Source organism: Phocoena sinus, chromosome 10, assembly GCF_008692025.1.
Source record: "Phocoena sinus isolate mPhoSin1 chromosome 10, mPhoSin1.pri, whole genome shotgun sequence".
In the NCBI taxonomy this organism is placed as follows: Eukaryota; Metazoa; Chordata; class Mammalia; order Artiodactyla; family Phocoenidae; genus Phocoena; species Phocoena sinus.
The window spans coordinates 5470366-5496294 of record NC_045772.1 but is presented as its reverse complement, the minus strand read 5'-3'; the positions used below and the strand labels follow the sequence as shown (position 1 = coordinate 5496294).

Here is a 25929-nt window from a genome sequence, read left to right as displayed (position 1 = left end):
CCCACCTCTCCCTCCACCTTCTTCAGAGAGCTGACGCCCCTGGCAGTTCCCATGCTTTCCCCCACCCAAACCCCCTGAGGTTTTTTTCCCTCCCCGACACCCCGAGCCCCACGGCCACCTTCGAGATGGTCTTGTCTGCGTTGCCAAAGCCTGTGGGCAGTTACCTGCTCTCACTGTTCGTCTCAAGGTGTCTAGGACACCTGCTCTCTCCTTCCTCCCTGACCTCCATGCGGGACCACTGCAGGCTCTGTCTTCCCTGTTTCTCCGTTTACCCGTCCTGGACGTTCTCCTCTGGTCTCGTGACTTTAAATATCACCTCTACCCCAGCAACCCTCAAATCGTGTGCTCTGGCTTCTGCCCTGGCCTCCAGACCTGCACATCCAACTGTCCACTTGACATCTCACCTGCTGGTCCAGCAGCCTCTCCAGCTCAGCGTGGCCAAGGCAGGATCCCCAGCTGTCTTTCCAAATCCTTCCCTGTCCCCTCTTTCCCTCCACACTCATCTCCAATCCACCAGTAAGTCCACTTTTCTCTACCTCCAGGGTACTCCTCAACTGCGTCCGCCTCTCTCCATTGCCAACTCTACCCAACTAGTCCGAGCTGCCCCCCTCTCCTGGGTGCCTGCAGGGCCCCTAAGCGACCTGCCCACCCCCAGTTCCTCCTCCCCTCAGAGCCCCTTCTCCGCAAGCCGCCCCCAACCTGCTTCTCCTGGAGCCAATGGCCCCTTCTTAGAAGAATGTTTTTAAACATGTGAAATAAAATTCATAGACTCACAAAGGACACCACTTATTTTCAGCTACAATTATAAAAGTACATTTTAATTGTGATAGCATAATCGATGTGCTCCTTTGTTCATGCATTAAATAAGATCTAGGGAATTCCCTGGCGGTCCGGTAGTTAGGACTCCGTACTTCCATTGTATGGGACACAGGTTCAATCCCTGGTAGGGGAACTAAGATCCAGCAAGCGGTGTGGTGTGGCCAAAAATAAATACATAAATAATAAATTAATTAATAAATACTTATTTTAAAAAAAAGATCTAAGGGGGTCTTTTCAGACACCATAATTTCAAAGTAATAAGCATAAATATTATCTTGAAATTCACAACCATCATATGACGTAGAAAGATCTGTGATTTCTATTGGGAACAAAGTCACAGGTCCTTGTAAGAGCATTACTGTCGTTTGTTTCCCATATCTGTGTCTGAAAGAAATCCCACATTTCAGGTGGAGGTTCTGCAAATGAAGATGTATTAATACCTCTTTCCCACCCAAGTTTACAAGCCTAATGAATCCTATCCACTGAGGTTTGGACTCCAGGCAGATCTTCCCAATTTGTAAATAAGACTGTGTCCCTCCCCTGCCTGAGCCCTTGAGGGCTTCCTACTGCCACAAGAAGCAGATCTAGACTCCATACAGGGCCCTCCCAGGCCCCTGGTCGCCCCACACAGCCCCACTCCCAGCAACTCCCTCCCCTGTCCCCTTCTCTATCTTCCAGCCTCGAGGAGCTTTGCCCAGACTTGAAATTTGTGGATCTTATTACTCCAGCTCAGCTGTGTCTCCTTCTGGCTCCTCCCTCCCTCTCATTTTCATAAGGCTCATCCCTCGTACCCCGCATGTTTTTAGGGCACTGACATTCCAAGAAGTTTTCTCTGGTCACCCCAGTAAATGACTTCCCCTGACACTGTGTAGTTTATCTATTGTGATCACTGCTTCTTTTCTTTTTTAAAAAAATGTATTTTATTGACATAGTTGATTTACAATGTTGTGTTAATTTCTGCTGCAAAGCCAAGTGATTTAGTTATACATACGTATATATTCTTTTCCATTATGGTTTATCACAGGATATTGAATATAGTTCCCCGTGCTCTACAGTAGGACCTTGTTGTTTATCTGTTTTATATATAGTAGTTTGTATCTGCTAACCCCAGACTCTGAGTTGATCATCCCCCCGCCCCCTTTCCCCTTTGGTAACCATGAGTTTGTTTTCCATGTCTGTGAGTCTGTTTCTGTTTCGTAGATAAGTTCATTTGTGTCCTATTTTAGATTCCACATATAAGTGATATCATATGGTATTTGTATTTCCCTTTCTGACTTACTTCATTTAGTATGATAATCTCTAGGTCCATCCATGTTGCTGCCAATGGCATTATTTCATTCTTTTTTTATGGCTCAGTAATATTCCATCGCATATATGTACCACATCCTCTTTATCCATTCATCTGAATTTAGGTTGTTTCCATGTCTTGCGTATGCGCAGTTTCTGTCTGCTTCCGTATAGAAATGGACAATAGCCAGGTCATATATAAAAACAGAAGTCTGGCCCACAACCTGCAGCAACCAGCCCAGGACACCAGTCTATCATGTACAGTAGCCAGCCCGGGACACCTGCTGGGTAAGTTAGACTTGTAGGAAGTCAGACCACTACCTCCAGGAACCAGCCCAGAAAGTCAAACAATAACCCCATGACCATCGGCCTCAAAGGACCAGGATCTGATTAATCACGGACGGCTTCCCTCATTTTTGTCCCTGCTTCCAACTTAGTACTGAAGAAAGCCAAATACACTCAAAAACGGTTAAAATGGTAAATTTTATGTTCTGTATATTTTATCATGACTGAAAAGAAAAAGTGACTTAGAGCCAGAGCTGGGAAGCTGGGTGAGGGGCAGGGCTGAGGGGAGAAGTGAGGGGCACACGGGGCTGGTAGTGTGGTTAGGAAATGGCAGGCCAGGTGTATGGGAGTGGAAGGGCCACGGAGGGCAGGATGGTGGTAGGGTCAAGGCATCCCGCCTCCCACAGGCTCATCCTCAGGCACTGGGAGTTGGTAACCGGGTGAAGGAGGCCTTTCGCCATCCTGCCCTGCACTGTAGGAAGGGGTGAATGGAGCCAGCACAGCCAGGACAGGGGTGGGGGGGTGGGGGGGCTCTCTGGATGTCCAGTCCCATGGAGGAAACAAACCCCAGAGTTCCCGGCACCTCCCACTCCCCTCCTTCTTCACAGCCGTTATGTTCTAGAAATTCACCAGTTCATCAGTGAATTCCAAATCACTGCTCCTAGGGGAGATACAAGGTGGGGTTCCTGTGAGCTTCCGGTCACAACATTTTCATCAAGTGATCAACATACAACCTTGTGTGATGGGTGTTTCTGTTTAAAGAAACCTTGTGTGATATACACTGATAATTCATTAATACTGAACTCACGGCCACCAGCACTATTACTTGTGCCGGAACGAAGCTCACCTGACACACGCATTTTCTCCGTAAGGCTGTCACAGCCTCTTGAGCTTGGCAGCACCAGATGGCTCTTAGCCCCAGGCTTGGGGCCCTTTTTTTTTTTTTTTTGACTGCGTTGGGTCTTCGTTGCTGCACGCGGGCTCTCTCTAGCTGCGGTGAGCGGGGGCCACTCTTCGTGGCGGTGCGCGGGCTTCTCACAGCAGTGGCCTCTCCTGCCGCTCGGCACAGGCCCTAGGTACACGGGCCTCAGCAGGCCCGTGAGCTCAGTCGTTGTGGCACACTGGCTCAGCTGCTCCGCGGCACGTGGGATCTTCCCGGACCAGGGCTCGAACCCACGTCCTCTGCATTGGCAGGCGGATTCCCAACCACTGCACCACCAGGGAAGCCCCCTTTATTTTCGGGGGGGCCCATTTTAAGCAGCAAAGTCACCACGAAAAAGCACCAAAATGTGAAATAAATAAATAAACCAGCCACAAGAAGGACCCTTGTTTATAGCAGGGACTGAAACAAGTGGCCTTGTTTGACAGCAGCCGGGAATGTATTGGGCAACTCCGATTTTTTGGCTGCTCTGCAGACGTCCATGAATGGCCGAAAACGAGCTGTGAGTATTAATCTGGAGTTACAAATATGCTTCAGTGAGTAGGCGAGTTTGTAAATAGACAACCCATAAACAATGAGGAGCGCTGAGCATTTGTTCACATTCCGAGCTGGTCTCTCATGCTCGACACCTCCCCATTGGTCTCCCGGCCAGGGGTCTGGCCATTTCCTACTCCATAAGCTGAATAATCCTAGGACCATCCTCTTGAAGACTTACAGGCCAGGCAGACCTACCCCTGATAGTTCCAAGTGTCATGGGGTTGACCCATGGTCCCAGTTTGTCTGGGACCAAAAGTTTTCCCAGGATGTAGGACTTTCAATGCCCAAACCAGAAGAGTCCCTGGCAAACTGAGCCGACTTGGACACTATCTATATGTGAAAATGATCTAAAAGTTTGAAATCTCAATTTAATATGGCTGAAAGTTGCAACCTTATTAAATATTTTTATCAAGATAAAATCAGTTGCAATTCTACTGTCCCATACCCACCTAGCTGCCAAAGTAAAAATGTATCAAGTTTCATGCGTTACGGCCAGGCCTGTGAATATGCCAGCTTAATAGCAACATGAACTGCTTAATACTGCCAAGTATTCCTCAGTCTTCAGGTACAGCTATGGCCAAAACATCCCTTGTTATATCACAAGTACCAGGAATTAGAACACGAAGGGCAGCAAGAAAATGGACACTTGCTATTTCTGGGTAACGCCACCCTGTGTCCTGCGACCTAATTGCCTCCAGGCTATCAGATGGAAATTTGATCCTTCATTCCTAAATGCTTCGGCTGCCAGTAAAGTTCTGAGTCCTGTGAGCTGTTCTAGCAAATCATAAGGGGGGAGTCGTGGGGTCCCCCGACGTTGGCGTCGACTCAGACAGAAGTGTGGGTACCCCGGGGACCCGATTTGCCCCTGGCGTCTGAAGCGGGGCCAGTCTTGTGGGACCGAGGCCTTCACCCGTGGGGTCTGTGCTAACTCTGGGTAGCAAGTGTCAGAACTGAACAGAACGACGGACACCCAGCTGGTGTTTCTGAGAGTCGTAGAAGTGGTGTTGGAAAAGTTATTGACATAATGGGTGTCAGAAGCATGGTGGGTAAAAACAGCTTACCCTGGGCTTCCCTGGTGGTGTAGTGGTTGAGAGTCCGCCTGCCATTGCGGGGGACACGGGTTTGTGCCCCGGTCCGGGAAGATCCCACATGCCGCGGAGCGGCTGGGCCCGTGAGCCATGGCCGCCGAGCCTGCGCGTCCGGAGCCTGTGCTCCGCAACAGGAGAGGCCACAACAGTGAGAGGCCCGCGTACCGCAAAAAAAAAAACAGCTTACACTGGGGACTTCCCTGGCGGTCCAGTGGTTAAGACTCCGCGTTCCCACTGCAGGAGGTACGGGTTCGATCCCTGGTCGGGGAACTAATATCCCGCATGCCGTACAGCATGGCCTCCGCAAAAAAACAGCTTACCCTCACACGGTTACTTTCTCCCAATGGACCAGATAAGGAAACTAAGCTAAGAGGTAAATGATGCCTGCAAGGCCTAACTAACTCTGCTAACGAGGGGAGAAGCCAGCATTTGTGTTCAGCCGTCTAATGTCAAAGCTCACAGACCCAGCCACAGCCTGCCCCGAGGGAGCACTGGGACATGGAACCCCTGCCCAGTCCTTTCTTCTCTTTGTTTGGGCAAAGGGCGAGTCCACTTGCTGTCAACATGCAGCCACGAAGAGGAGGTCACTCCTCAGCCCTGCTCCTTTCTCACCTACATCTGGGTCACGCCAGGGAGGACAGATTTTCCAGGCGGCCTGCCATAAATGTGTGTCTGTGGATGGGAAGAGAATACAAATGCCAGTGGCTGGCGGCAGGATGACTCATCCGGGGCCTGCGAGCACAGCCTCTAATTCCCGCCCCGAGCCTCGCCTTCCTGTCATTAGTCCTAAGGGTAGTCATGCAACGCAGGAGGGCTGGCAGGTGCAGGATGAAGGGGTCCCAGGTAAGAGGAGGAGATGCGAGATTGTGGCCCCAACTGACCCTGACAACAGGCTCAGTTTTCCCACGCAGAAATCTCATTTCTGTCCCAGCCCTGAGTGTAGGTGGGTGTGGAGGGCAGTCAGCCGAGACAGGCCTGTGAGTGCTGCCCCCCCCACCCCGCTGCCCAGCAAAGCAGCATGGTCAGGGACAGACAGAGGGACCAGCCCTTTCCTTGCTCTGGGCCTCAATCTATGAAGTGTCTGTGTGATGTCGCTGTTGGCTCAGGTGGTCACTAGGGCCTGCAGCATCCACGCCCTGGGATTCCGGTCCATAGATGGGAGACAGAATGACCTACCCTGGGGGTCTGCAGTCCCCGAGGCAGCCCAGCCTCAGCCTCTGCCCTGATCCTGGGCCCCCTGACACCTCCAGGCACAGGCTCAGCCCAAGCAGGGGATGCCTCAGACTTGGGAAGCTGTGTGGGTGGGTGAGTCATGCATAACCCCTGTGTCCAGGGGCCTCACAGGTGACATTTTGAATCCTGGCAGCATCCCCACCCGTCGTTTTACAGAGGACACGGGGTGGGAGGTGGGGCCTGATCCCAAAGCCCACACTCTGCACTCCATGTGGGCCTTGGTGGAGAAGGGAGGGGGCTTCTCTGTCCACAAAACAGGGGGTAGGATGGCCCAGTAACCTGGGTTGCTGGCTGTGCAACTCTGGGCAAAGGCCTAAGCTCCCTGTGTGGGCTGCTCTGGAAATGCTCCGTGCAGTGTGGACACAGCGGTCAAGGGGACCCTAGACACTTCCTAAGGGTACCAAGAATCACCCAGGCCTGAGCCTCCTGAACTCCCATGGTCCTGCACTGCCCACCCCACCTCCCAGCACCAAGCACCTGTTATTCACAGTTTTTACTTAGAAGTGAAACTTTGAAAGGGAAGCTTCGTGTCATTATCATTAAATGAAAAATCTCTACCGCTTGCCGTGAACTGAAGACATCATACAAAACCCTGCAGGAAATCAGACATGAAATTCTATTTAGATGCTGGTGTCTGCTGAAGGCTTGCTGACTCGTAAAAAGGGAAATGATAAAGCGTCAAAAAGATATTAACAACCTAAGTGGGCCACTGTTAGTTTCTCCCTGGTTTAAGGGATGAAAAGGAACGGAAAGGGAGCTGTTTCTCTCCACGACACCCACTGTTATTGGAGCGTCGGAAAACTCTCTCCACCCTCACGCGGGCACGGGTCCTCCCCTCTCCTCTGCCCGGGTCCAGGCACTCCCAGCCCTCCGCCGCCCGCGTGCTGCCCCAGCATTGGGCGGCCCACCGGCTACCTCGCCTGGTCCGAGCGGGGGCGGGGCCGGCCGGGTGACGTCACGCCGGGAATGCCTGGGGTGAGTGCACCCGGGCCCGCTGAGAGCCAGAGTGGGCGCCGGGCGGAGACGCGGCGCTCTCGGACCCCGGACGCCCGACCCGCCGCCGCTATGTACGACCCCGAGCGCGGCTGGAGCCTGTCCTTCGCCGGCTGCGGCTTCCTGGGCATCTACCACATCGGGGTGACCCGCTGCCTGAGCGAGCGCGCCCCGCACCTCCTGCGCGACGCGCGCAGGTTCTTCGGGGCCTCGGCCGGGGCGCTGCACTGCGCCTTCTTACTCTCTGGGGTCCCGCTGGGTAGGTCCTGGCCGCCGCGGGACTCCGCGCGGGGAGGGGGCGCGCGGTGGAGCCGGGATTGGAAACGGAAACTGCGGGGTACACCCGGGGTCTCCCCAGACGGATGCCTCCTCCAGTGCATCTTTTTGCCCCGCACCGGGGAGCTCTGTGGCCGGGCCTGGGAGGGGGGCGCGCCGGGTGAACGGCTCTTCTGGGTGTGGGAACCCGGAGCGCCTCCTCGCCTCGACACCCTTTTGGCGCCCGGGCTTGAAGAAAGCCCCCCCAGACCCAGCCTGGGACTGAGAGCCAGGTTGTCTCAGAGCGACGGGGAGGAGGGAGCGCGACGCCTGGGGTGGGGGGGCGGGGGGCGGGGAGGGGGGGGTCGGAGGCCCGATTTGCCCTGCTTCCGGCCAGGCCAGGAAGGAGGTTTTGGCCTGTGGCCCAGGGTGGCTTCCTTCTTCTCTCTGGGGACCAGAGGGACTGGAGACCCCCGGCCCCGGGCGCCTTTGATCTCCGCCCAGCTCTCGTGGGAGCTCTGGGGGCGGCTGGGTGCCTCTCAGGTAGAGGGCAACTTGCTGGTTTGGATTGAAAGATTTGGGTTGGGGAGAGGTGTTTTGCGGAGGGGGGGAGACGGGGGTGAGGGGAGGTAGGAAAGTTGTCTCTTCCTTTTCCAGTGTTTGAGACCCTTCTTGGGGGCTGGACATCCCACATCCCCTCCTCTTCTCGCCACCACACCCCTGCTCAGTGCCCTGGAAACGAGGTCCTGTGCCTTTGAATCTTGTTCTAGTGAAGCATCTCTGTAATCGTGGGTACCAGTGGGAGGGGCGGACTGGGGCTTGTGGCCAGCTGGCCTAAATCACTAGGGTATGACATCCTTGGCCTGGGATCCTAGCCAGGGAGCAGGGCCTGGAGCAAGTGGCAGCATGGAGCTGTTGGCAGCCAGAGGCCCCCAGACAGGAAGGTAATGCACCTTTTCATTAGCCCCTGTTTGTCTGGGCTTCCTTAACGGTTTACTCTTTACTCTACCCAGGGATTGCTGTGTCGGACACTGGCAGCAGGAATCCCTTGCTAGTAAGCACGGCCCTGCCATTGGATGGGATCAGGGAGCAGACCCTGGGCTGATGGAGAGGTGGAGATTAGGAGAGGCCACCGTGGCCGCCTTCCCCATCGAGGGGGAGAGGAGCAAAGGGCAGGAAATGTGACCTCAAGGAGGATCAGACTGGCCACCTTGGGCCTGAGCCAGCCCTTGTGTCCCAGAGTTGTGACCTGGAGACGGCCACACGGTCCAATGTTTAATTGGGACCAGATTCAAATGCACAGACGCCAGCACGTGAAGTGCCCTGACTCCAGCGTAGAGAGCGTTCCTGACAGGCAGAGGACAGGTGCGGCCTGGGGTTGTGTCCTGCAGGGGCTGGCTCGGGACCACCAAGTCCCTGGAAGGTGGATCTAGAGGTCCTGGCAAGAGCTGCTCCGGAGGTTCTGGGAGCCCCAGCTTCCTGCTTTAACTGCCTGTCTCACTTGGGGACCGCCGGGGAGCATTTCCCAGGGCCTGTGACTTGGGCATGGCTCCTGAGAGCGCCTCCAAACCCAGGCTGACTTGGCAGGAGAGACTGGCAGAACCAGCCAGCTGTGTGTAATTTTGTGCCTCCTGCCGGGGCTCAGTGGGGCCACATGTGCAGGGAGAGCTGAGCGGAGGTCGGAGGCGGGTCGGGACCTGCTGATGTGTGTCCGGCCTTCTGCATCCCAGGATCTATGGATGACTAGGGCTCGGGCTGGGACAGGTACTCTGTCCAGGGCAGTGCAGACCAGCCAGAGGGGGCCAGGCCAGTGAGTGAGGGCAGCTACAGCATGCACGTGCCCTGTGCCCACTGGATGGTCTGGTAATTGTGACATTAGAGGTTAAAAGTGAAGTCTAGTTGTTTATTAGGTGCTTCATCTGGGTTGAGCACCTATAGTTTGTAGTGTATCTAATCTTCTCTATTTCCAAAAGGTAGTTGAGTGTGGTCCCGCGTTGAAAACATGCAGTCTGAGACTCAGAGAGGCAGTGAAGTGGCTTAGTTTAGCGGCTCAGCTAGTAAGAGGTGGAGGCAGGATTCAAACTCAGGTCCAAGGCTGTGCTTGCTGTCTGCTCCCTTCAGTGTTAGGCCCATTCGTGCTCAAGGTCCGACGCCGTGAGTGCCTGGCTTCTGGCCTTGACGGAGGGATGGAGGTGAGGAGAGGGTTCACGGGGCCTCTGGAGGCTCGTTCCTGTGGCCAGGGAGGGCCTAGAGCACTAACTTACAGAAATAGGCAATCTTACATTTCCTAGTAGCCGCGTGGAAAAAGTAAAAGACATAAAGTGAAATTAAGTTTATTTATCCCAGTCCAGCCAAAATATTATCATTTTCACATCTAATCAATATAAGACATTACTCATGAGATATTTTACATCTTGTTGTTGTTCTTGTTGCTCTAAGCCTTTGAGATCCAGTGTGCCTTTTACCCAGCTCAGTTTGGGCTAGCCGCATCTCAGGCCCGGGAGCCACACGTGGCTGCCGGATCGGACAGCCCAGGCCTAGAGAAAGGGAAAGGTCAGCAGCTTCCCTGCTGCCAGGTTTCTGGTCCTGCCACAAAGCATTCCCATCTCCAGGGTGGTACATTCCTTTGTATACTTGTCTCTCTCCGTCCAGAGCAGACATTGGAGGCCCTCGTGGACCTTGTCCGGAGCGCCAGGAGTCGGAACATTGGCGTCCTCCACCCGACCTTCAGTTTGAACAAGCACGTCCGAGATGGTCTCCAGAGACACCTCCCAGACAACGTCCACCAGCTCATCTCGGGCAAAATTGTCATCTCGCTCACCAGAGTGGCCGATGGAGAAAACGTGCTGGTGTCTGATTTTCGGTCCAAAGACGAAGTCGTGGACGTAAGCAGTTTGCTTATCTGGGTGCTGTCAAGTCATAAAGACCGTTTCATTTCAGAAGCAACAAAGAGAGGGCTGTCGTAAGCCGCCTGACCCGTTCTTTTCTTAAGATGCAAAAGAGGGATAAGACAGGAATAGAGGCGCAGACCTACTGGAGAACGGACTTGAGGATATGGGGAGGGGGAAGGATGAGTTTTGACAGGGCGAGAAAGAGTCATGGACATATACACACTAACAAACGTAGTAAGGTAGATAGCTAGGGGGAAGCAGCCGCAAGGCACAGGGATATTAGCTCGGGGCTTTGGGACAGCCTGGAGGGGTGGGAGGGGGAGAGTGGGAGGGAGGGAGACGCAAGAGGGAAGACACATGGGAGCACATGTATATGTATAGCTGATTCATTTTGTTATAAATCAGAAACTAACACACTATTGTAAAGCAATTATACCCCAATAAAGATGTTAAAAAAAAAAAAAAAAAGATGCAAAAGAACCTGGTTGCCCACGATACTGGCTGTAGCTTCCTGTACCAGGGTGATACGAACTCTGAGTGCATCCAGCGGTCTGGTCCAGAGCATATGCAAAACTGGAGTGTTCCAGGACACTTTCAGTTTCAAATAACCCCTCCCCATCCTTCAAGGCTTGGCTTATGACCTTTTGCTCCAGGGACCTCATCCCACATGTGTCCCTCCTCCCAGTGATGCCTGTTCCTTAAGGAGGACCCCTCCAGCGAAGTCCCACAAGGGTGGGAGTGTGTCTTATTTGCCTCTAGCACAGAGAAGCTCACTGGCAATATGAAACTACCACTTAGTTTGACTGAGGCCTTTTATGAGAACTGCTTGGATATCATTTCACTTAACACAGGTCCCTACGAGCACGCAGCCTGGCACATATAACCAGCAGCTTCTCAGCAGCCAGTGCCCTCTTCCACTTAACCTTGTTTGTGGAGGCTTTCTCTAGGCAGCCAGCACCTGTGCGTTCCCACGTGAGCCCTTTCTCTCACTGCATCAGCGTTACATCCTGCTTGATGCTCGCTAGCATGGCGCGACTCAAAGCGTGGGCCCCGGACCAGCAGTCGCAGCAGCGCCATCGCCTGGGAGCTTGTTAGAATTGCAGGCTCTCAGGCCCCACCTCCAAGCTGCAGCATCAGAGCCTTAGTGGTGGGGCACCGAGTCTGTGGTTCGCCAAGCTCTCCAGGCGATTCTGATGAACCTCAGCGTTTGCAAAGCCCTGATCTAGCCCCTTCCCTGTCAATCAGCTAGTCACCAACTCTTGGTTCTGTCTCTGATGGCCCAGTGTGACCCTCGTGGGGAGCAGGGGCAAGAAGCTACAGTCTGCAGATGGTGTCGTTAGAGAATTGGTACTTGGGCCTGAAATAATAAGTGTGTAGGTTGGTTCATGTTCGTTCAACCATTTATTAAAGTACCTCCTCTGTGCCAGGAGTGTTTTCAGGCTTGTTGCTCTCCTAGCTTGGAGAAGGCTTATAAAGACCCAGGGGAACAAAAGGCAGCCTGCTCTGGGCTGTGGTTTCACTCCCTTTTGTCTCCACAGGCCTTGTCTTGTTCCTCCTTCGTGCCTTTCTTCAGTGGCTTGATCCCCCCCTCCTTCAGAGGCGTGGTAAGTCCGCTTTTAAACTGTGTTTGAGGGAATTCCCTGGTGGTCCAGTGGTTAGGACACCTCACTTTCACTGCCAAGGGCCCGGGGTTCAATCCCTGGTCGGGGAACTAAGATCCAGCAAGCCAAGTGTCCAAAAAAAAAAAAAAAAAGAGGCACTGGGCTCAGGTACCCTGGGCCCCTGAGACCTGTCCCCAGACTCGGAGCCTTTTTGCCTCTCAGCCTGCAGACAGAGATTCCATAGCTGGCCCCCTTCCGGGCTCTGTGGGCAGCAAAACCAACTTCGTGTAGAATAATTAGCTGGTTATCTGCAAGGTAAGCTCTTCAGTTAATCTTTTGTTTCTTTTTATTTTGGGAATTTTTTTTTAACATCTTTATTGGAGTAAAATTGCTTTACAGTGTTGTGTTAGTTTCTGCTGTATAACAAAGTGAATCGGCTGTATGTATACATATATCCCACATCCCCTCCTTCTTGCGTCTCCCTCCCACCCTCCCTATCCCACCCCTCTAGGTGGTCACAAAGCACGGAGCTGATCTCCCTGTGCTATGCAGCTGCTTCCCACTAGCTACCTATTTTACATTTGGTAGTGTATATATGTCAGTACTACTCTCTCACTTTGTGCCAGCTTACCCTTCCCCCTCCCCATGTCCTCAAGTCCATTCTCTATGTCTGCATCTTTGTTCCTGTCCCGCCCCTAGGTTCATCATAAGCATTTTTTTTGGATTCCATATATATGTGTTAGCATGCAGTATTTTTCTCTTTCTGACTTACTTCACTCTGTATGACAGACTCTAGGTCCATCCACCTCACTACGAATAACTCAATTTCATTTCTTTTTACGGCTGAGTAACATTCCATTGTATATATGTGCCACATCTTCTTTATCCATTCATCTGTCAGTGGACACTTAGGTTGCTTCCATGTCCCGGCTGTTGTAAATAGAGCTGCAATGAACATTGTGGTGCGTGTCTCTTTTTGAATTATGGTTTGCTCAGGGTATATGCCCAGTAGTAGGATTGCTGGGTCATATGGTAGTTCTATTTTTAGTTTTTTAAGGAACCTCCATACTGTTCTCCATAATGGCTGTATCAATTTACATTCCTACCAACAGTGCAGGAGGGTTCCCTTTTCTCCACACCCTCTCCAGCATTTATGGTTTGTAGGTTTTTTGATGATGGCCTTTCTGACCGGTGTGAGGTGACACCTCATTGCGGTTTTGATCTGCATTTCTCTAATGATTAGTGATGTTGAGCATCCTTTCATGTGTTTGTTGGCAATCTGTATACCTTCTTTGGAGAAATGTCTGTTTAGGTTTTCTGCCCATTTTTGGATTGGGTTGTTTGTTATTTTGATATTGAGCTGCATGAGCTGCTTGTATATTTTGGAGATTAATCCTTTGTCGGTTGCTTCGTTTGCAAATATTTTCTCCCATCTGAGGGTTACCTTTTTGTCTTGTTTATGGTTTCCTTTGCTGTGCAAAAGCTTTGAAGTTTCATTAGGTCCCATTTGTTTATTTTTGGTTTTATTTCCATTTCTCTAGGAGGTGGATCAAAAAGGATCTTGCTGTGATTTATGTCATAGAGTGTTCTGCCTATATTTTCCTCTAAGAGTTTTAACTGTCTGGCCTTACATTTAGGTATTTAATCCATTTTGAGTTTATTTCTGTGTATGGTGTTAGGGAGTGTTCTAATTTCATTGAAGAGGCTGTCTTTTCTCCATTGTATATTCTTGTCACCTTTATCAAAAAATAAGGTGACCATATGTGCGTGGGTTTATCTCTGGGCCTTCTATCCTGTTCCATTGATCTGTATTTCTGTTTTTGGGCCAGTACCATATTTTGTAGCTTTGTAGTATAGTCTTAAGTCCGGGAGCCTGATTCCTCCAGCTCCATTTTTCTTTCTCAAGATTGCTTTGGCTATTCGGGGTCTTTTGTGTTTCCATAAAAATTGTGAACTTTTTTGTTCTAGTTCTGTGAAAAATGCCATTGGTAGTTTTATAGGGATTGCTTTGAATCTGTAGATTGCTTTGGGTAGTATAGTCATTTTCACAATTCACTTAATCTTCACATGAGCACGGAAACAGGTGCCCAGTGGCCTATTAAGGTATAAGATACTTAAGAGTCAGTTACTCACTTAAGGTAATAAGTTTTTTTTTTTTTCTTGGCTGCATTGGGTCCTCGTTGGGGCGTGCGGGCTTTCTTTCATTGCAGCAAGTGGAGGCTACTCTTCGTTGCCGTGCACGGGCTTCTCATTGCGGTGGCTTCTTTTGTTTTGGGGCACGGGCTTCAGTAGTTGTGGCACACAGGCTCAGTAGTTGTGGCTCGTGGGCTCTAGAAAGCGGGCTCAGTAGTTGTGGTGCACGGGCTTAGTTGCTCTGTGGCATGTGGGATCTTCCCGGACCAGGGCTCGAACCTGTGTCCCCTGCATCGGCAGGAGGATTCTTAACCACTACACCACCAGGGAAAACCGGTAATAAGGCTTTATTCTTAGGGGTTGAGGGTTATAATCCTCTCTGGGTCTGACTCTATCCTTTTCAGCCCGTGGCTTAGGGCAGAAGCTGCCAACAGGGCTGCAATTTGGTTCCATTCAACAAAGATGTAAACGCACGTGGCTAGTCCTGAGCCCTGCCTCTGGTGGAAAAACAGAAGTTGAGGTGTTTGTCCTGCAGGCTCTGGACTGGATGCTGGGCTGTGCTGGACCACCCGGCAGCCTCCTTCTAGGGCAGCAGTTATCAGATGATTCTGTCTTCCCACCCGGAAACATCTGGCGATGTCTGGAGACAGTTTAGGTTGTTACAGCTGTGGGAGAGAAGACACAACATCCCAGTGTGTCAGCAGGAAGGCACTTTAGAAACCCTCCTGGTTCATGCTTTAACAGCAGCACGGTCCTCAATTGGCAAAGCAAGTTGCAAAGGCAGGTTACAGGTAGCCTCACTCATGCCCCAGAGCATCCCCGGGACAGACACATAGTTGCCCCTATTTACAGATGAGAAAACTGAGGCCTGGAGCCGTGAAGTGATCACCTGCAATTCTAACAGCGCCAGCCTGGCAGACAAACCTAGAATCACATGTCTGCTCTAGCCCACGTTAGCTGGACTACTTTGGACACATTTCTTAACCTCTCTGAGATTGAATTGGCAAAGGAGGGTTACTAGTACTGAGGGTTGATAGTGGTACACAGCTGTAGCATTGTTGTGGGAATTACATGCGATGCATAGAGCCTGGCACAGGTGAGTATTCGGTAAATACGGGTGGTTTTGTCATTGCCGTTATCTTTTCATTTCCCCCAGGCTGTTCCAGCTGTGGTGCACACACAGTCACCGCCCCCCCCCCCACCCCCCGTGTGCTCAGATGAAACCTGCCGATAATTAGAGCAAAACGTTGAGGTTCCACTGAGCGAACTCAGAATGTTCCTGTAGAAAAGTTCAGGGTGGAGGGAAAATTATACAGGACAGAGGAGTCATTGGACTTTATCCCTTGAGTGGAAAAAGAGTGGGTATATGTATATGTGTAACTGATTGGCTTTGCTGTACAGTAGAAACTAACACAACATTGTAAATCAACTAGACTCCAATAAAAACTAATTTTAAAAAATAAATAATAATTTAAAAATAGTCAGCTCCTTCCTCCCTCCTCAGTCTTAACTAAAGATTCCCGACATTTGGTCCTGTGTCCCTTTCTGCCAGTGAGGGTTTTGATGCCTTCCTGTATCTTCCATAGAAATCACACGGCAACAATTTACTGCGGTGTGTGCAAATCTAATCATTTTTGGACTCAAGGCAAGAATCTCTTGATAGCTAAGCCATGGCTGAACGTGCCTGATTCTTTTTTGGACTTGTTTTAGGCCAAGGTGTGCCCTGAGATTTCTCCCTTTGGAAGGATTGGCTGGGGAAATTCTCCCAGTTGCGATATTCTCCCAGTTGCCCCCCCCCCGCCGTCTGTGGGCACCAACAGCTGTGCCATGATGGTCGTTGGTTTGGGAATCATTCTAGACATTGGTTTCACAGGTGTAGACTCAGTCCAAATTGTACCAAAACCTGCCTGCCCCAGCCTGGCCGTGGGCACTAAGGTTGTTCAAGGATATGGCTACAGGAAAACTGATTCTCACAGTACTTACCCCAAATGCACCTTTGTTGTGGGATAAGATGCCATTTTCAGAGAGCTCGAGTCCCAGGTTCACTGCGTCATTCAAGTCTCCAGTGCAGCCTCTCATTTCCCAGGTGTGGACGGGCTCACAGGTTAAGTGTCTTGTCCAAGATTCCTAAAGCAGCAAGGGCCTCTGGAATTGAACCCATGACCGTCTGTCTCCCTTAGGGCCAGGTCGACATCACACTCTGTCCCCAGTGCACACAGCGCCCCTGGTCTAAGCAAGTTACATGGGTATGCCTAGGGACGCCCACCTGGGCTCGGGACTTGGCCGTGACGATGTGGGCCAGACGCCAGCCTCCGTCTGCCTCTTGGCCAGGCACTTTTTTGTGCAGTGTGCAAACTACACAGCAGCAGGTGGCAACCCTGAGCGCCAGCCTACAGCCTGGCCTGGCACAGAAATGCTCAGTAGGGATTTGCTGAAAGAGTGACCCCAAAGCCCCTCACCGTATGTGCCTGCAGCTCTGAGAAGCCTCTGGCCATAATCTGAAACACACAGAAAACCCCAGCCCAGAGCTTCTGACAGTATGTCCTTTTTTTTTCTCTCCCTCAAAAGCGATACGTAGATGGAGCAGTGAGTAACATCATACCCTTCTTTGATACCAAAACGACCATCACTGTTTCCCCCTTCTATGGGGAGAGTGACATCTGCCCCAAAGTCAAGTCCACGAACTTTCTTCACGTGGACTTCACCAAGCTCAGTGTACGCCTCTGCTCCGAGAACCTCTACCTATTAACCCGGGTGCTATTCCCTGCGGATCTCAAGGTGAGGGGGCCTGGGGGCATTTAAACAGCGCCGCTGTTCAGATCCCACCTCCAGGGGCTATAGCGTAAGTATGGGCAGCCTGGATAGTAGGATTTTTTTTTTTAATTACCCCAATGATTCTTATTTGCATCCATGGTCAAGAACTACACTGCAGGACTTCCCTGGTGGCACAGTGGTTAAGAATCCGCCTGCTGGGCAACTAAGCCCATGAGCCACAACTACTGAGCCCATGTGCTGCAACTACTGAGCCTGCACTCTAGAGCCCATGAGCCACAACTACTGAGCCCATGTGCTGCAACTACTGAGCCTGCACTCTAGAGCCCATGAGCCACAACTACTGAGCCCATGCACCACAACTACTGAGCCTGCACTCTAGAGCCCATGAGCCACAACTACTGAGCCCATGTGCCGCAACTACTGAGCCTGCACTCTAGAGCCCATGAGCCACAACTACTGAGCCCATGTGCTGCAACTACTGAGCCTGCACTCTAGAGCCCATGAGCCACAACTACTGAGCCCATGCACCACAACTAGTGAGCCTGCACTCTAGAGCCCATGAGCCACAACTACTGAGCCCATGTGCTGCAACTACTGAGCCTGCACTCTAGAGCCCATGAGCCACAACTACTGAGCCCATGTGCTGCAACTACTGGAGCCGGTGTGCCTAGAGCCCGTGCTCCGCAACAAGAGAAGCCACTGCAATGAGAAGCTTGTGCAATGAAGAGTAGCCCCCGCTCGCCACAACTAGAGAAAGCCTGCGCGTAGCAATGAAGACTCAGTGCGGCCAAAAAAATAAAGAACTACACTGCATTTGGTGGTTTAATTTTTTTTTTTTTTTTTTTTTGGCTTGTGGGATCTTCAGAGATTGAACCTGGGCCCTTGGCAGTGAAAGCTCGGAGTCCTAACCACTGGACCGCTGGGGAATTCCCAGTTTAATCTTTTTTTGATTGTCGTTGTAGCGTGGTGGACCTTATCACCCTAACATAGTAAGAAAGTGGGTAGAATCTGCACAGTGCCAGTTCTCTGGGGAGAAGGAAGGCCGTGCCATGCAATGTATATGTCAGCGTGTGCTCGCGGGGAGAGGGAAGGCTGGACAGCAGGATTGGTTTGCCCGTGTGGTTTGTACACCGAGGAGCGAAGGAGGCAGCTCTTACTGTCCCACGACAAGTAGATCAGGCCCTGGTGTTTGTTAGGGTGGAGGCTCGTCCAGGGACCCAGGGAGACCAGAGAAACCAGCACCCGTCATGCTGGGGTGCCAGCTGCACGGAGGAGGTGTCATTCAAGCTGAGTCCTGCAGGAAAGCAGAGCCCTGTTCCACCCTGCAGCGGTTGCGCTGGGCACATGGCAGCGGCTTGGAGCTTGGGGGATTCTCGGCTTTGGGTCTGCCGTCTTCGGGTGATGTTGAAAGGAATGGTGCCTAGTGACTGCCCCCCTGCAGTTAATTTACTTGATTTGTTCACAGGTGCTTGGAGAGCTATGCTTTCAAGGATATTTAGACACGGTCAGGTTCTTGGAAGAGAATGGTATGTATGGTAGGGCAACTGAAGTGCCCCTTTAACAAGCTTTCTGTTCACAGTCTTGGTCCACAGTCTTGACTCCATCACTCAGCGCTCAGCACCTTCACCCACCGTCTCGCTCGGCCCTCTCATTAGTCCTGCGAGATAGGAAATATTTGCCCCATTTTACAGATGGGGAAACAGAGGCTTGGAGAGGCAGCCCAGGTCCGCACTCCACTCACTGGGGAGCAGAGCTGGGACCTACCTGAACCCGGATGTCACAGCCCTAGGGCTGTTAGCTCTCCCTCTGCGGTGTCACCTGTCTGTGTGCTGAAGGCAGTTCCTTTGTTTTTCTTTTCTGCTTTTGGACAATTGTGAACCTTTAGTTTGATAAAGAAGGAAGATAAACAGTTTCTGGGCCGCAGGTGACAGAATAGCTCCCGCTCCCTCGAGGCAGGTGTGGGCCACGCCCACTAGCCCACCACTGTGTTCTGGGGAAGGTTCCTGCCTTTGACTCATCCTGGCTCGTGCAGGCTGGGGGACTTGGGTTCTGGAAATGTTAGAGTGGAACCAAATATGTTTGGGGCTATTTTTCTTTGATACTAAAGGTTGGTTCATGCATTAATCCTCTGAATTAGCCTTTGGCCAAGACCAAGGAGATGGTGTGGTTCACGGGACATACATGTATTTATCTACTCAGAAAATGTTTACTGCGTACCGTCTAGGTGCGAAGCAATTGACGACTCCACAGCGAACAGACGGATGTGGCCCCTGCCCTCCTGGAGCTTAGTCCCGTGGTTGTTGCCGAAATATTGGCTTCCCTGTGCACCGATGCCGAACAGAAATATGGAGACAGAGATTTTGGAGGAAGACAGAGATTGCTTTATTTTTCGGCCAGGCAGAAGGGAAGACACAGCAGCCTAGGGCCTCAAGAACTGTGTCCCCCCTGCTTCGGGAATCGGAGAAGATTTTATATGTGGGGCTCGCAGTCTGGGGTATATGATAGGATCAAAGTAGTGAAGGTCTTGCATTCTTCTTCTTCCTGCATTATTTCAAAATAGTCACAGCTGGTGTCATGTCAGGCAGCCGGGTAATTGGGTCCGTTTGTCTCTGGGTTGTTGGCCTGTGACCTTTTTTCTGAAATGCAAATCCTGCAAGGGGTGGTTTGCTGCAAGGGAGTGCAGGATGTAATTCACGTAATGTTAAAGAGTCATAGGTTAGCTTTGTGAAGTACAGATCGAGTTACAGAAACTACAGGTTAGTGACAGTTAAGAAACACGACTAGGAGTGATGAACTCTTTCAGGAGTGATGAACTCTTTCAGGCCACGTTATGATTCTTCTCTTTCTCTAGTCTGTTTCACTGTTCCCTTTATTTTCCTTGTTCTCAGGAGAGGGAAAACTTCATTTCTATTTTTGCTGCAACATGGTCGGGGACAGATATGTCAAGAGAAGGCTGACGGTGTGCTCGGTTGCCCTGGCAGGAAGATACAGGATGCTGTAGGATCACACAGGGAGTGAGGGGATCTGCAAGGCAGGGGAAGGCAGGGCTTCAGGAGGGTGTGAATCCGTGTTGACACTTTGAGGGCGAACAGGAGCATTCTAGGCGTGGGGGACATGAACACGAGGTGCAAAGAAGGCGTGTGTAACTGGAGTGGCGGGAGTGGGGCACCCGGAGAGATGGACAGAAAGGAGAGGGGCGGGGATGGCAGTAAGTGAAAAGTTGGGGGACAAGGTTGGGCCTCACGGATGTGGTGAAAGGGTCTGTATCCCACAGCAATAGAGAGCCACGGAGGGCTGCCGAGGCGGGAGTGAGGGTGGTCAGAGGGAGCTTTGGAAGCTCCCCCCCCCCCCCGCCCCTGGCCGCAGTGCAGAGAGTGTGACGGCAGCATCCAGGAGGTCGAGGAGGCCGCCGTGGGCTTGGCCGGGGTCACGGCAGCAAGGGTGGTGGAAGGGGCCCAAGGGGACAGGACTTGGAGGCGACCAACCAGAGATTCGGGAGGAGGAAGACTTAGGGATGGAGACCTGGCCTCTGGCTTCTGCAGCCGGCACTGGGGGAGAGGGGCTCTGCTCAGTGTTCGGGCCCTCAGGAGGGCGAGGGTTCTGCAGGGAAGCTCAGGCCCGATTGCCGTGCCCCGGGGGCACATTTGGGTGGTCGTGCAAGAAGCACAGTGATGTCAGAGTCCGAGGTTCTGGAAAGCGGTCTGGACTGGGGATGAAATTTGGAAGCAACATGGGAATAAAGAACAGTGATGGACCCTGTGGAAGTTACTAGGTGACTTTGGGCAAGCCACCTCCCCTCTCTGGGCCTCCGTTTCCACATCTCTAGCAAAAGACATTTGGATTAAATGACGCCAGGTGATTCTTGGTAATTCTAAAGACTGGCATGTGGCTGGGTGCTTGCGGCATCGGTGCTGGGTTTGGGTTTAATGATCTAAGAGAGGTCCTCCCTCTGCCAGGCTGGCCGCCTCGGGGTCCTGCAGAGGACCCGTGGGGCTCGGCCAGGTGTCCTCTGGGAACAGATTCTCTGAAACATGCCTAAGGGAAAGTAAGTCCCAGGGTGTGAGCTGTGTGTCTAAAAGAGGCCGGAAAGATCCAGGGGAGCGTAACTGGGAGCTGTAACTTGGGAGCAAGGTGTGGGCATCCAGGGGCAGCCTCTGGTCTTTTTTTTGTGAATTCTTCTTCTTGCATCCTCTTTTTTTTTTTTAATTAATTAATTTATCTTTGGCTGCGATGCGTCTTTGTTGCTGCGCATGGGCTTTCTCTACTTGCGGCGAGCGGGCGCTACTCTTCGTTGCGGTTCGCGGGCTTCTCCACGGGCTCTAGGAGCGCGGGCTTCAGTAGTTGCAGCACGCTTGCTCAGTAGTTGTGGCTCACGGGCTCCAGAGCTCAGGCTCAGTAGTTGTGGTGCACAGGCTTCGTTGCTCCGTGGCATGTGGGATCTTCCCAGACCAGGGCTCGAACCCGTGTCCCCTGCCTTGGCAGGCGGATTCTTAACCACTGCACCACCAGGGAGGTCCAGCCCCAGGTCTTTTAATCTGAGGTTGGAAGCAAGAGGTGAGCTGAGGCAGGCGTGGGCATCCGAAACTACCTGTCCCACTGCCCCCACCCAGTGTGCGAGCAGGAACCACCCACTGGTATTGGCTCCTGAGCCCCGGCACCTAGGGCAGGGCCTGCACAAACCCCCTGACCTAATGCTTCTTTCGAGGCCGTGTGATGGAAGGGTGCCATCTTTGACATCACATCTCGGTTCGATTCTCGCTGTGCCACGTATTGGCTGTGTGGCTTTGGACAAATCTCTTAACCTCTCTGTGCTTCTGATTCCTCAGCTGAAAAGCGGAGATGATGATAATGGTAGCAGTTGAATGGCTGCTGCGTGGCCTGGACCGCTGGCTTAACCAGTGGTTCCGTTACTATAAATTAGTTATAACCCTTAGCTTTGAACATCAAGAATCCACACGTGGCTCCAGAGCCCACACAGCTGGTGAGTAATGGAGCCAGGTGCCCTCGTCACATCCATCCGGCGTCAAAGCCCCGCACTCCTTTCTCCCTGCTAGGACTGCCTGCCCTCGTTGATCTCCGCCTTGTACTAATAACAGGCCTGCAGCTTCCCTCTAATTCGGTGGGCAGGTGTGTGTGAGTGAGCAATGACCCCGCCGCCCGAAATTGCCTGACGGGTTTGTTTCTGTGCCCTTCGCAGGCATCTGTGACAGGCCCCCTCTGTGTCTGAGTGCATCCCCTGCAGAGTCAGAAGTCCTTGAGGCCTCCTGGGAGCACGGGAGCCTGCAGTCTTCCCCGAGCATGGCCGCCGGGGAGGCGTGGCCTGAGGAAGCCACACTGCTGAATCACCCACACCTCAGCATCCTGCCCTGGGACGACAGCACCCTGGAGACCCTGTCGCCCAGGCTCACCATAGGTGCCGGCCTTGGGGGCGGGACGGCAGAGGCTCTCTGTGACCCTTTATGAGGCAGAAAGGTGGCTTCCCTGTGTGCTGTGGAGGAAGGTCATGCAGCTGCGTGGGAAGAGATGGGGCGGAGCGACTAGGGCAGGCCCGTTGGGACCCGCACCGCCCAGCACGGGCCTCCCATCCCCCTGGGTCCTTGCCCAGTCTCCCTTCCCATGGGGGCTGGCCAGAGGAGAACCACCTCCAGCTGAGTTTTGTGTTAACTGGCTGTGCTCTCTGCTCCTAAAGTAGGCACGCTGGATATTGGGGGGGACCCCTGGAGGTGGCCTGTTCTTTGAGAACGCCGTTCTCTGCCTGTCCTCCCATCTCAAAGCCTTTTCTCTCTCGAGGAGCCCCTCCTAATTTCTCCCTCCACGCAAAATCACAGTTTTGAACCGTCACTGAATCTGGTTATTTAATCATGTCATCGATTATATAATGGATAGATGAATGCACCGTCCAGCTTCCAGCTGGGCATTTGGGGAAATTCAAAGATGAACCGCACAGGGATTTCCCTGGAGGTCCAGTGGTTAAGACTCCGAGCTTCCAATGCAGGGGGTTAGGGTTCAATCCCTGGTCGGGGAACTGAGATCCCACACACCGCAGGATGTGGCCAGAATAGAATAGAATAAATCAAAGACGAATGGGATGCCCGGTTCTTGCCCCTGAGGCATGAACACCCCAGGAGTTGCACTAACCAGCAGCTGCTCAGATTCCTGCGATTTGAGGCATCCGGAGGTCATTACAAAGGGGAAATAGAAGGCTAGGGGGTTCCAGGCAGAAGAGATGGAATCCAGCTGCAGGTGCAAAGAAGAGCTCATAAAACTGGGGCCAGGGGCACTTTGAGAAGTTTGTGTACGCCTCCAAAAATAGCCAGTTTAAAAGAGAATCTTTAAAAGGGACCCTGTACCCTGTACCCTGTAGACGATCCAAGGGCTACTTGGGCACATTCCCCACCTGATCTCATTTGTGGACGCTTCTGATTCTTGGGCTGCCAGGATTTGTATATTTCACAGAAATTCCAAGCACTACCCCGGGAAGATGGTTTGGTTTTTACACTGGTGAGAGACAGACCTCCCAATTGTATTTTTCAGCCCTGAGGGAAGCAATTGGAAACCAAGATGGGTACATAAGCAAGATGTGCAACTTCTTACCAATTAAGGTCATGTCCTACCTGGTGCTGCCCTGCACGCTACCGGTGGAGTCCGCGATTGCTATGGTCCAGAGGTGAGCGCTTCACGTGGCTTTGTGGCATCCTCATGGAAGTGGGGCGAGGATTCAGTGAGAGAAGCAGTGGAAGGCCCTCGGCCTGGGGCCTGGCTCCTTATACATTGGGGTGGAGTTCACGGTCTGCGTGGAACACCTTGGAAAGGTGCCTCGTTGGCAAGGCCCTGCCCACCCCTCCTCCTTTCTCACTGCTGTTACATGTCTGTCACTTCTTGTAGGTCTGCACTTATATTTTGGGATTTTTTTTTTTTTTTTTTTTTTTTGCGGTGCGCGGGCCTCTCACTGCTGTGGGCTCTCCCGTTGGGAGCACAGGCTCCGGACGCGTAGGCCCAGCAGCCATGGCTCACGGGCGCAGCCGCTCCGCGGCATGTGGGATCCTCCCGGACTGGGGCACGAACCCGTGTCCCCTGCATCGGCAGGCGGACTCCCAACCACTGCGCCACCAGGGAAGCCCCTATTCGGGGATTTTATTCCTGGTATGTTGGAGGGATCTGAGGCCAACGCTGGGATGCCTACTGGATTCCTGAGCGTTTGTTTCCCCTCGGTTTTCTTCTGATGTACTTTGGTGTTTACTTTCTTTTTAGCGAGTTAGTCAACATGTCCCTCAGTCCATCTTTCAAAGTCCCGACCGTCCTTCAAAATCCAGCTGAGTCCTCCAGCTTTGGTCATCCTCCCTGGAGCCCCTCTCCACTGTGCCAAATCAGCCACCCGTTCCCGCACAGCCTTGCCCTGGGTTGAGGGCTGCTCTGGCATTTCCCAAAGCCCGAGATGTGGGGTCCTTTTCATGTCCTGGGTGCTGGGAGTCTGGAGGGCAGTGGTCAGGCCTCCTCGGGGGCTCCCTCTGCTGCGCTTGCATGTGGCCAAGCCCAGGAGACCTGGGCGCAGGGGGTGGTTCTCGACCTCAAGATGCTCTGCGTCGGTGGCCATGTTGCCACAGAGGAGTAGGATCCTGGAAAACCAAGGTCTTTTCCTTTTATTTCCACGTAAGTCCCTTGAGCGTTCCCAAATCAAAAAATGGGCTAATTTACCTTTGGGCTTTTAGGTTGGCTTGTCTTTGGGAATTTATCACATCGGGGTTAGGAGTGACCCCGGCAGTTTCCATGGACCATGGTGTCGTTGTAAGATGTCTGCCTTTGGTTAGGGCTTGGTTTTGTTCTTTTTGGTTGGTTTCTCTTCCTGCTCATACGACGTGGGCGTCTCTCTGTTTTATTCCTGCAGACTGGTGATGTGGCTTCCAGACATGCCCAGCGACATCCAGTGGCTGTGGTGGACGACCTCCCGGATTTGTTCTCGAGTGATGACGCGTTTGCTCCCTGTGGAGCCCTACATCAAGGACACAGGACAAAAACTCCTGAATTAACCACGCCCGCATAGCAGCTGTTGCCATGGGCTCTCCTAACCTAAACCGCGCAGCCCCACGACTCCACAGTAGGTGAAGTATTCACCACGTAGCAACCTCGAAGCACCCTGACCAGTCGCCTGATGCCATCCTGCCAGCAGGAATTTTCTTTGTCTCGAGGCTATAAGAGTTGGCCACTAGCCCACAGAGGGGGTCGGCTCTCCGTGCTCTGTCAGGAAGTGGGCCCGCTGTATCTGCAGCGCCCCTCACTAACTGCGCTTTGTTCTCAGTAAACTCACTCCTTTCTAAGATACTTCGTGTCTGGAAATTCTTCTTCCAGCCCACGTGCGGACCACGACATTTTGGTGGCCTGTACGGGGATATCTCCTGGGGGGATCTCCTCCCCCACCTCCTCTCCTCATTCCTTGGGACCCTCTGTGAACAGGCAAGCTGCCGTGGAAGCAACGGAGGACTCTGGCCAGGGCCACACCCTGGCGTGTTCCGAAGGCGCCACGGCTCACTTCGCCCCAGTAACTGCCGCCCAGACGGCTGAGGATCCCTCTGTCTTCCTTCCGACTGAGGACTAGGCCAATTGGTATCGTGCGGGGACGGGTCAGGCATTTAAAAGCCGTTAGGGCGCCTGCCGCTTGAAGACTCCCGTGAAAGGATAAGAGGGTCACGGAACAGACCAGGCTGTTAGAGCATCCACTCCCGCCAAGGCGACTTCCGTGCACCGTGAGGCACGTATTGGTTCAAGCAGAACACTGAGCCTCCTCCCCTCGGCCGCCGCCTTCCCGGCAGGACTACGAGGCCGATTCCTCAGCCTGTCTTCTCTGTTACTTTCACCTTTTTCTCGGTCCGGATTGACTTACAGGAGCCTAGGCATTGCCTCTGAGCCGTGCCCGGAGTGCCTTTTCACGTTTCAGGGCATCATCGCCTTACGGTGTGCCACCCGGTGGGTCCCGGGAATCTCCTCTCTTTCCTTTCTTTCCCTGCCTGAGTCGCATGGTGCCTCAGTCGCACGCTCAGGGGTCACCTCTCACGGTCGGACGCGATTGTTGGGACGGTCGGCCCATTTTGTGCCTT

The 25929-nt window shown here is 52.6% G+C and overlaps 1 protein-coding gene across 1 annotated transcript; it reads left to right on the top strand.

Moving 5' to 3' along the window:
* Window positions 1-7254: 7254 nt before the first annotated feature.
* On the top strand, window positions 7255-25040 carry PNPLA3 (patatin like phospholipase domain containing 3). The gene is made up of 8 exons (XM_032646435.1): window positions 7255-7441; window positions 10090-10322; window positions 11867-11932; window positions 16631-16840; window positions 18303-18363; window positions 22035-22250; window positions 23372-23504; window positions 24723-25040. Exons 1-8 carry the CDS (start codon window positions 7255-7257, stop codon window positions 24862-24864), a joined length of 1248 nt encoding a protein of 415 aa, XP_032502326.1. The 3' UTR covers window positions 24865-25040.
* The last annotated feature ends 889 nt before the right edge of the window (window positions 25041-25929 follow it).

Coding starts and splice junctions, on each gene's coding strand:
- PNPLA3 (XM_032646435.1), top strand. CDS start 7,255: ATGTACGACCCCGAGCGCGGCTGGAGCCTGTCCTTCGCCGGCTGCGGC. Junction 7,442..10,089: donor ACTCTCTGGGGTCCCGCTGG/GTAGGTCCTGGC, acceptor CTCTCCGTCCAG/AGCAGACATTGGAGGCCCTC. Junction 18,364..22,034: donor CAGGTTCTTGGAAGAGAATG/GTATGTATGGTA, acceptor TGCCCTTCGCAG/GCATCTGTGACAGGCCCCCT.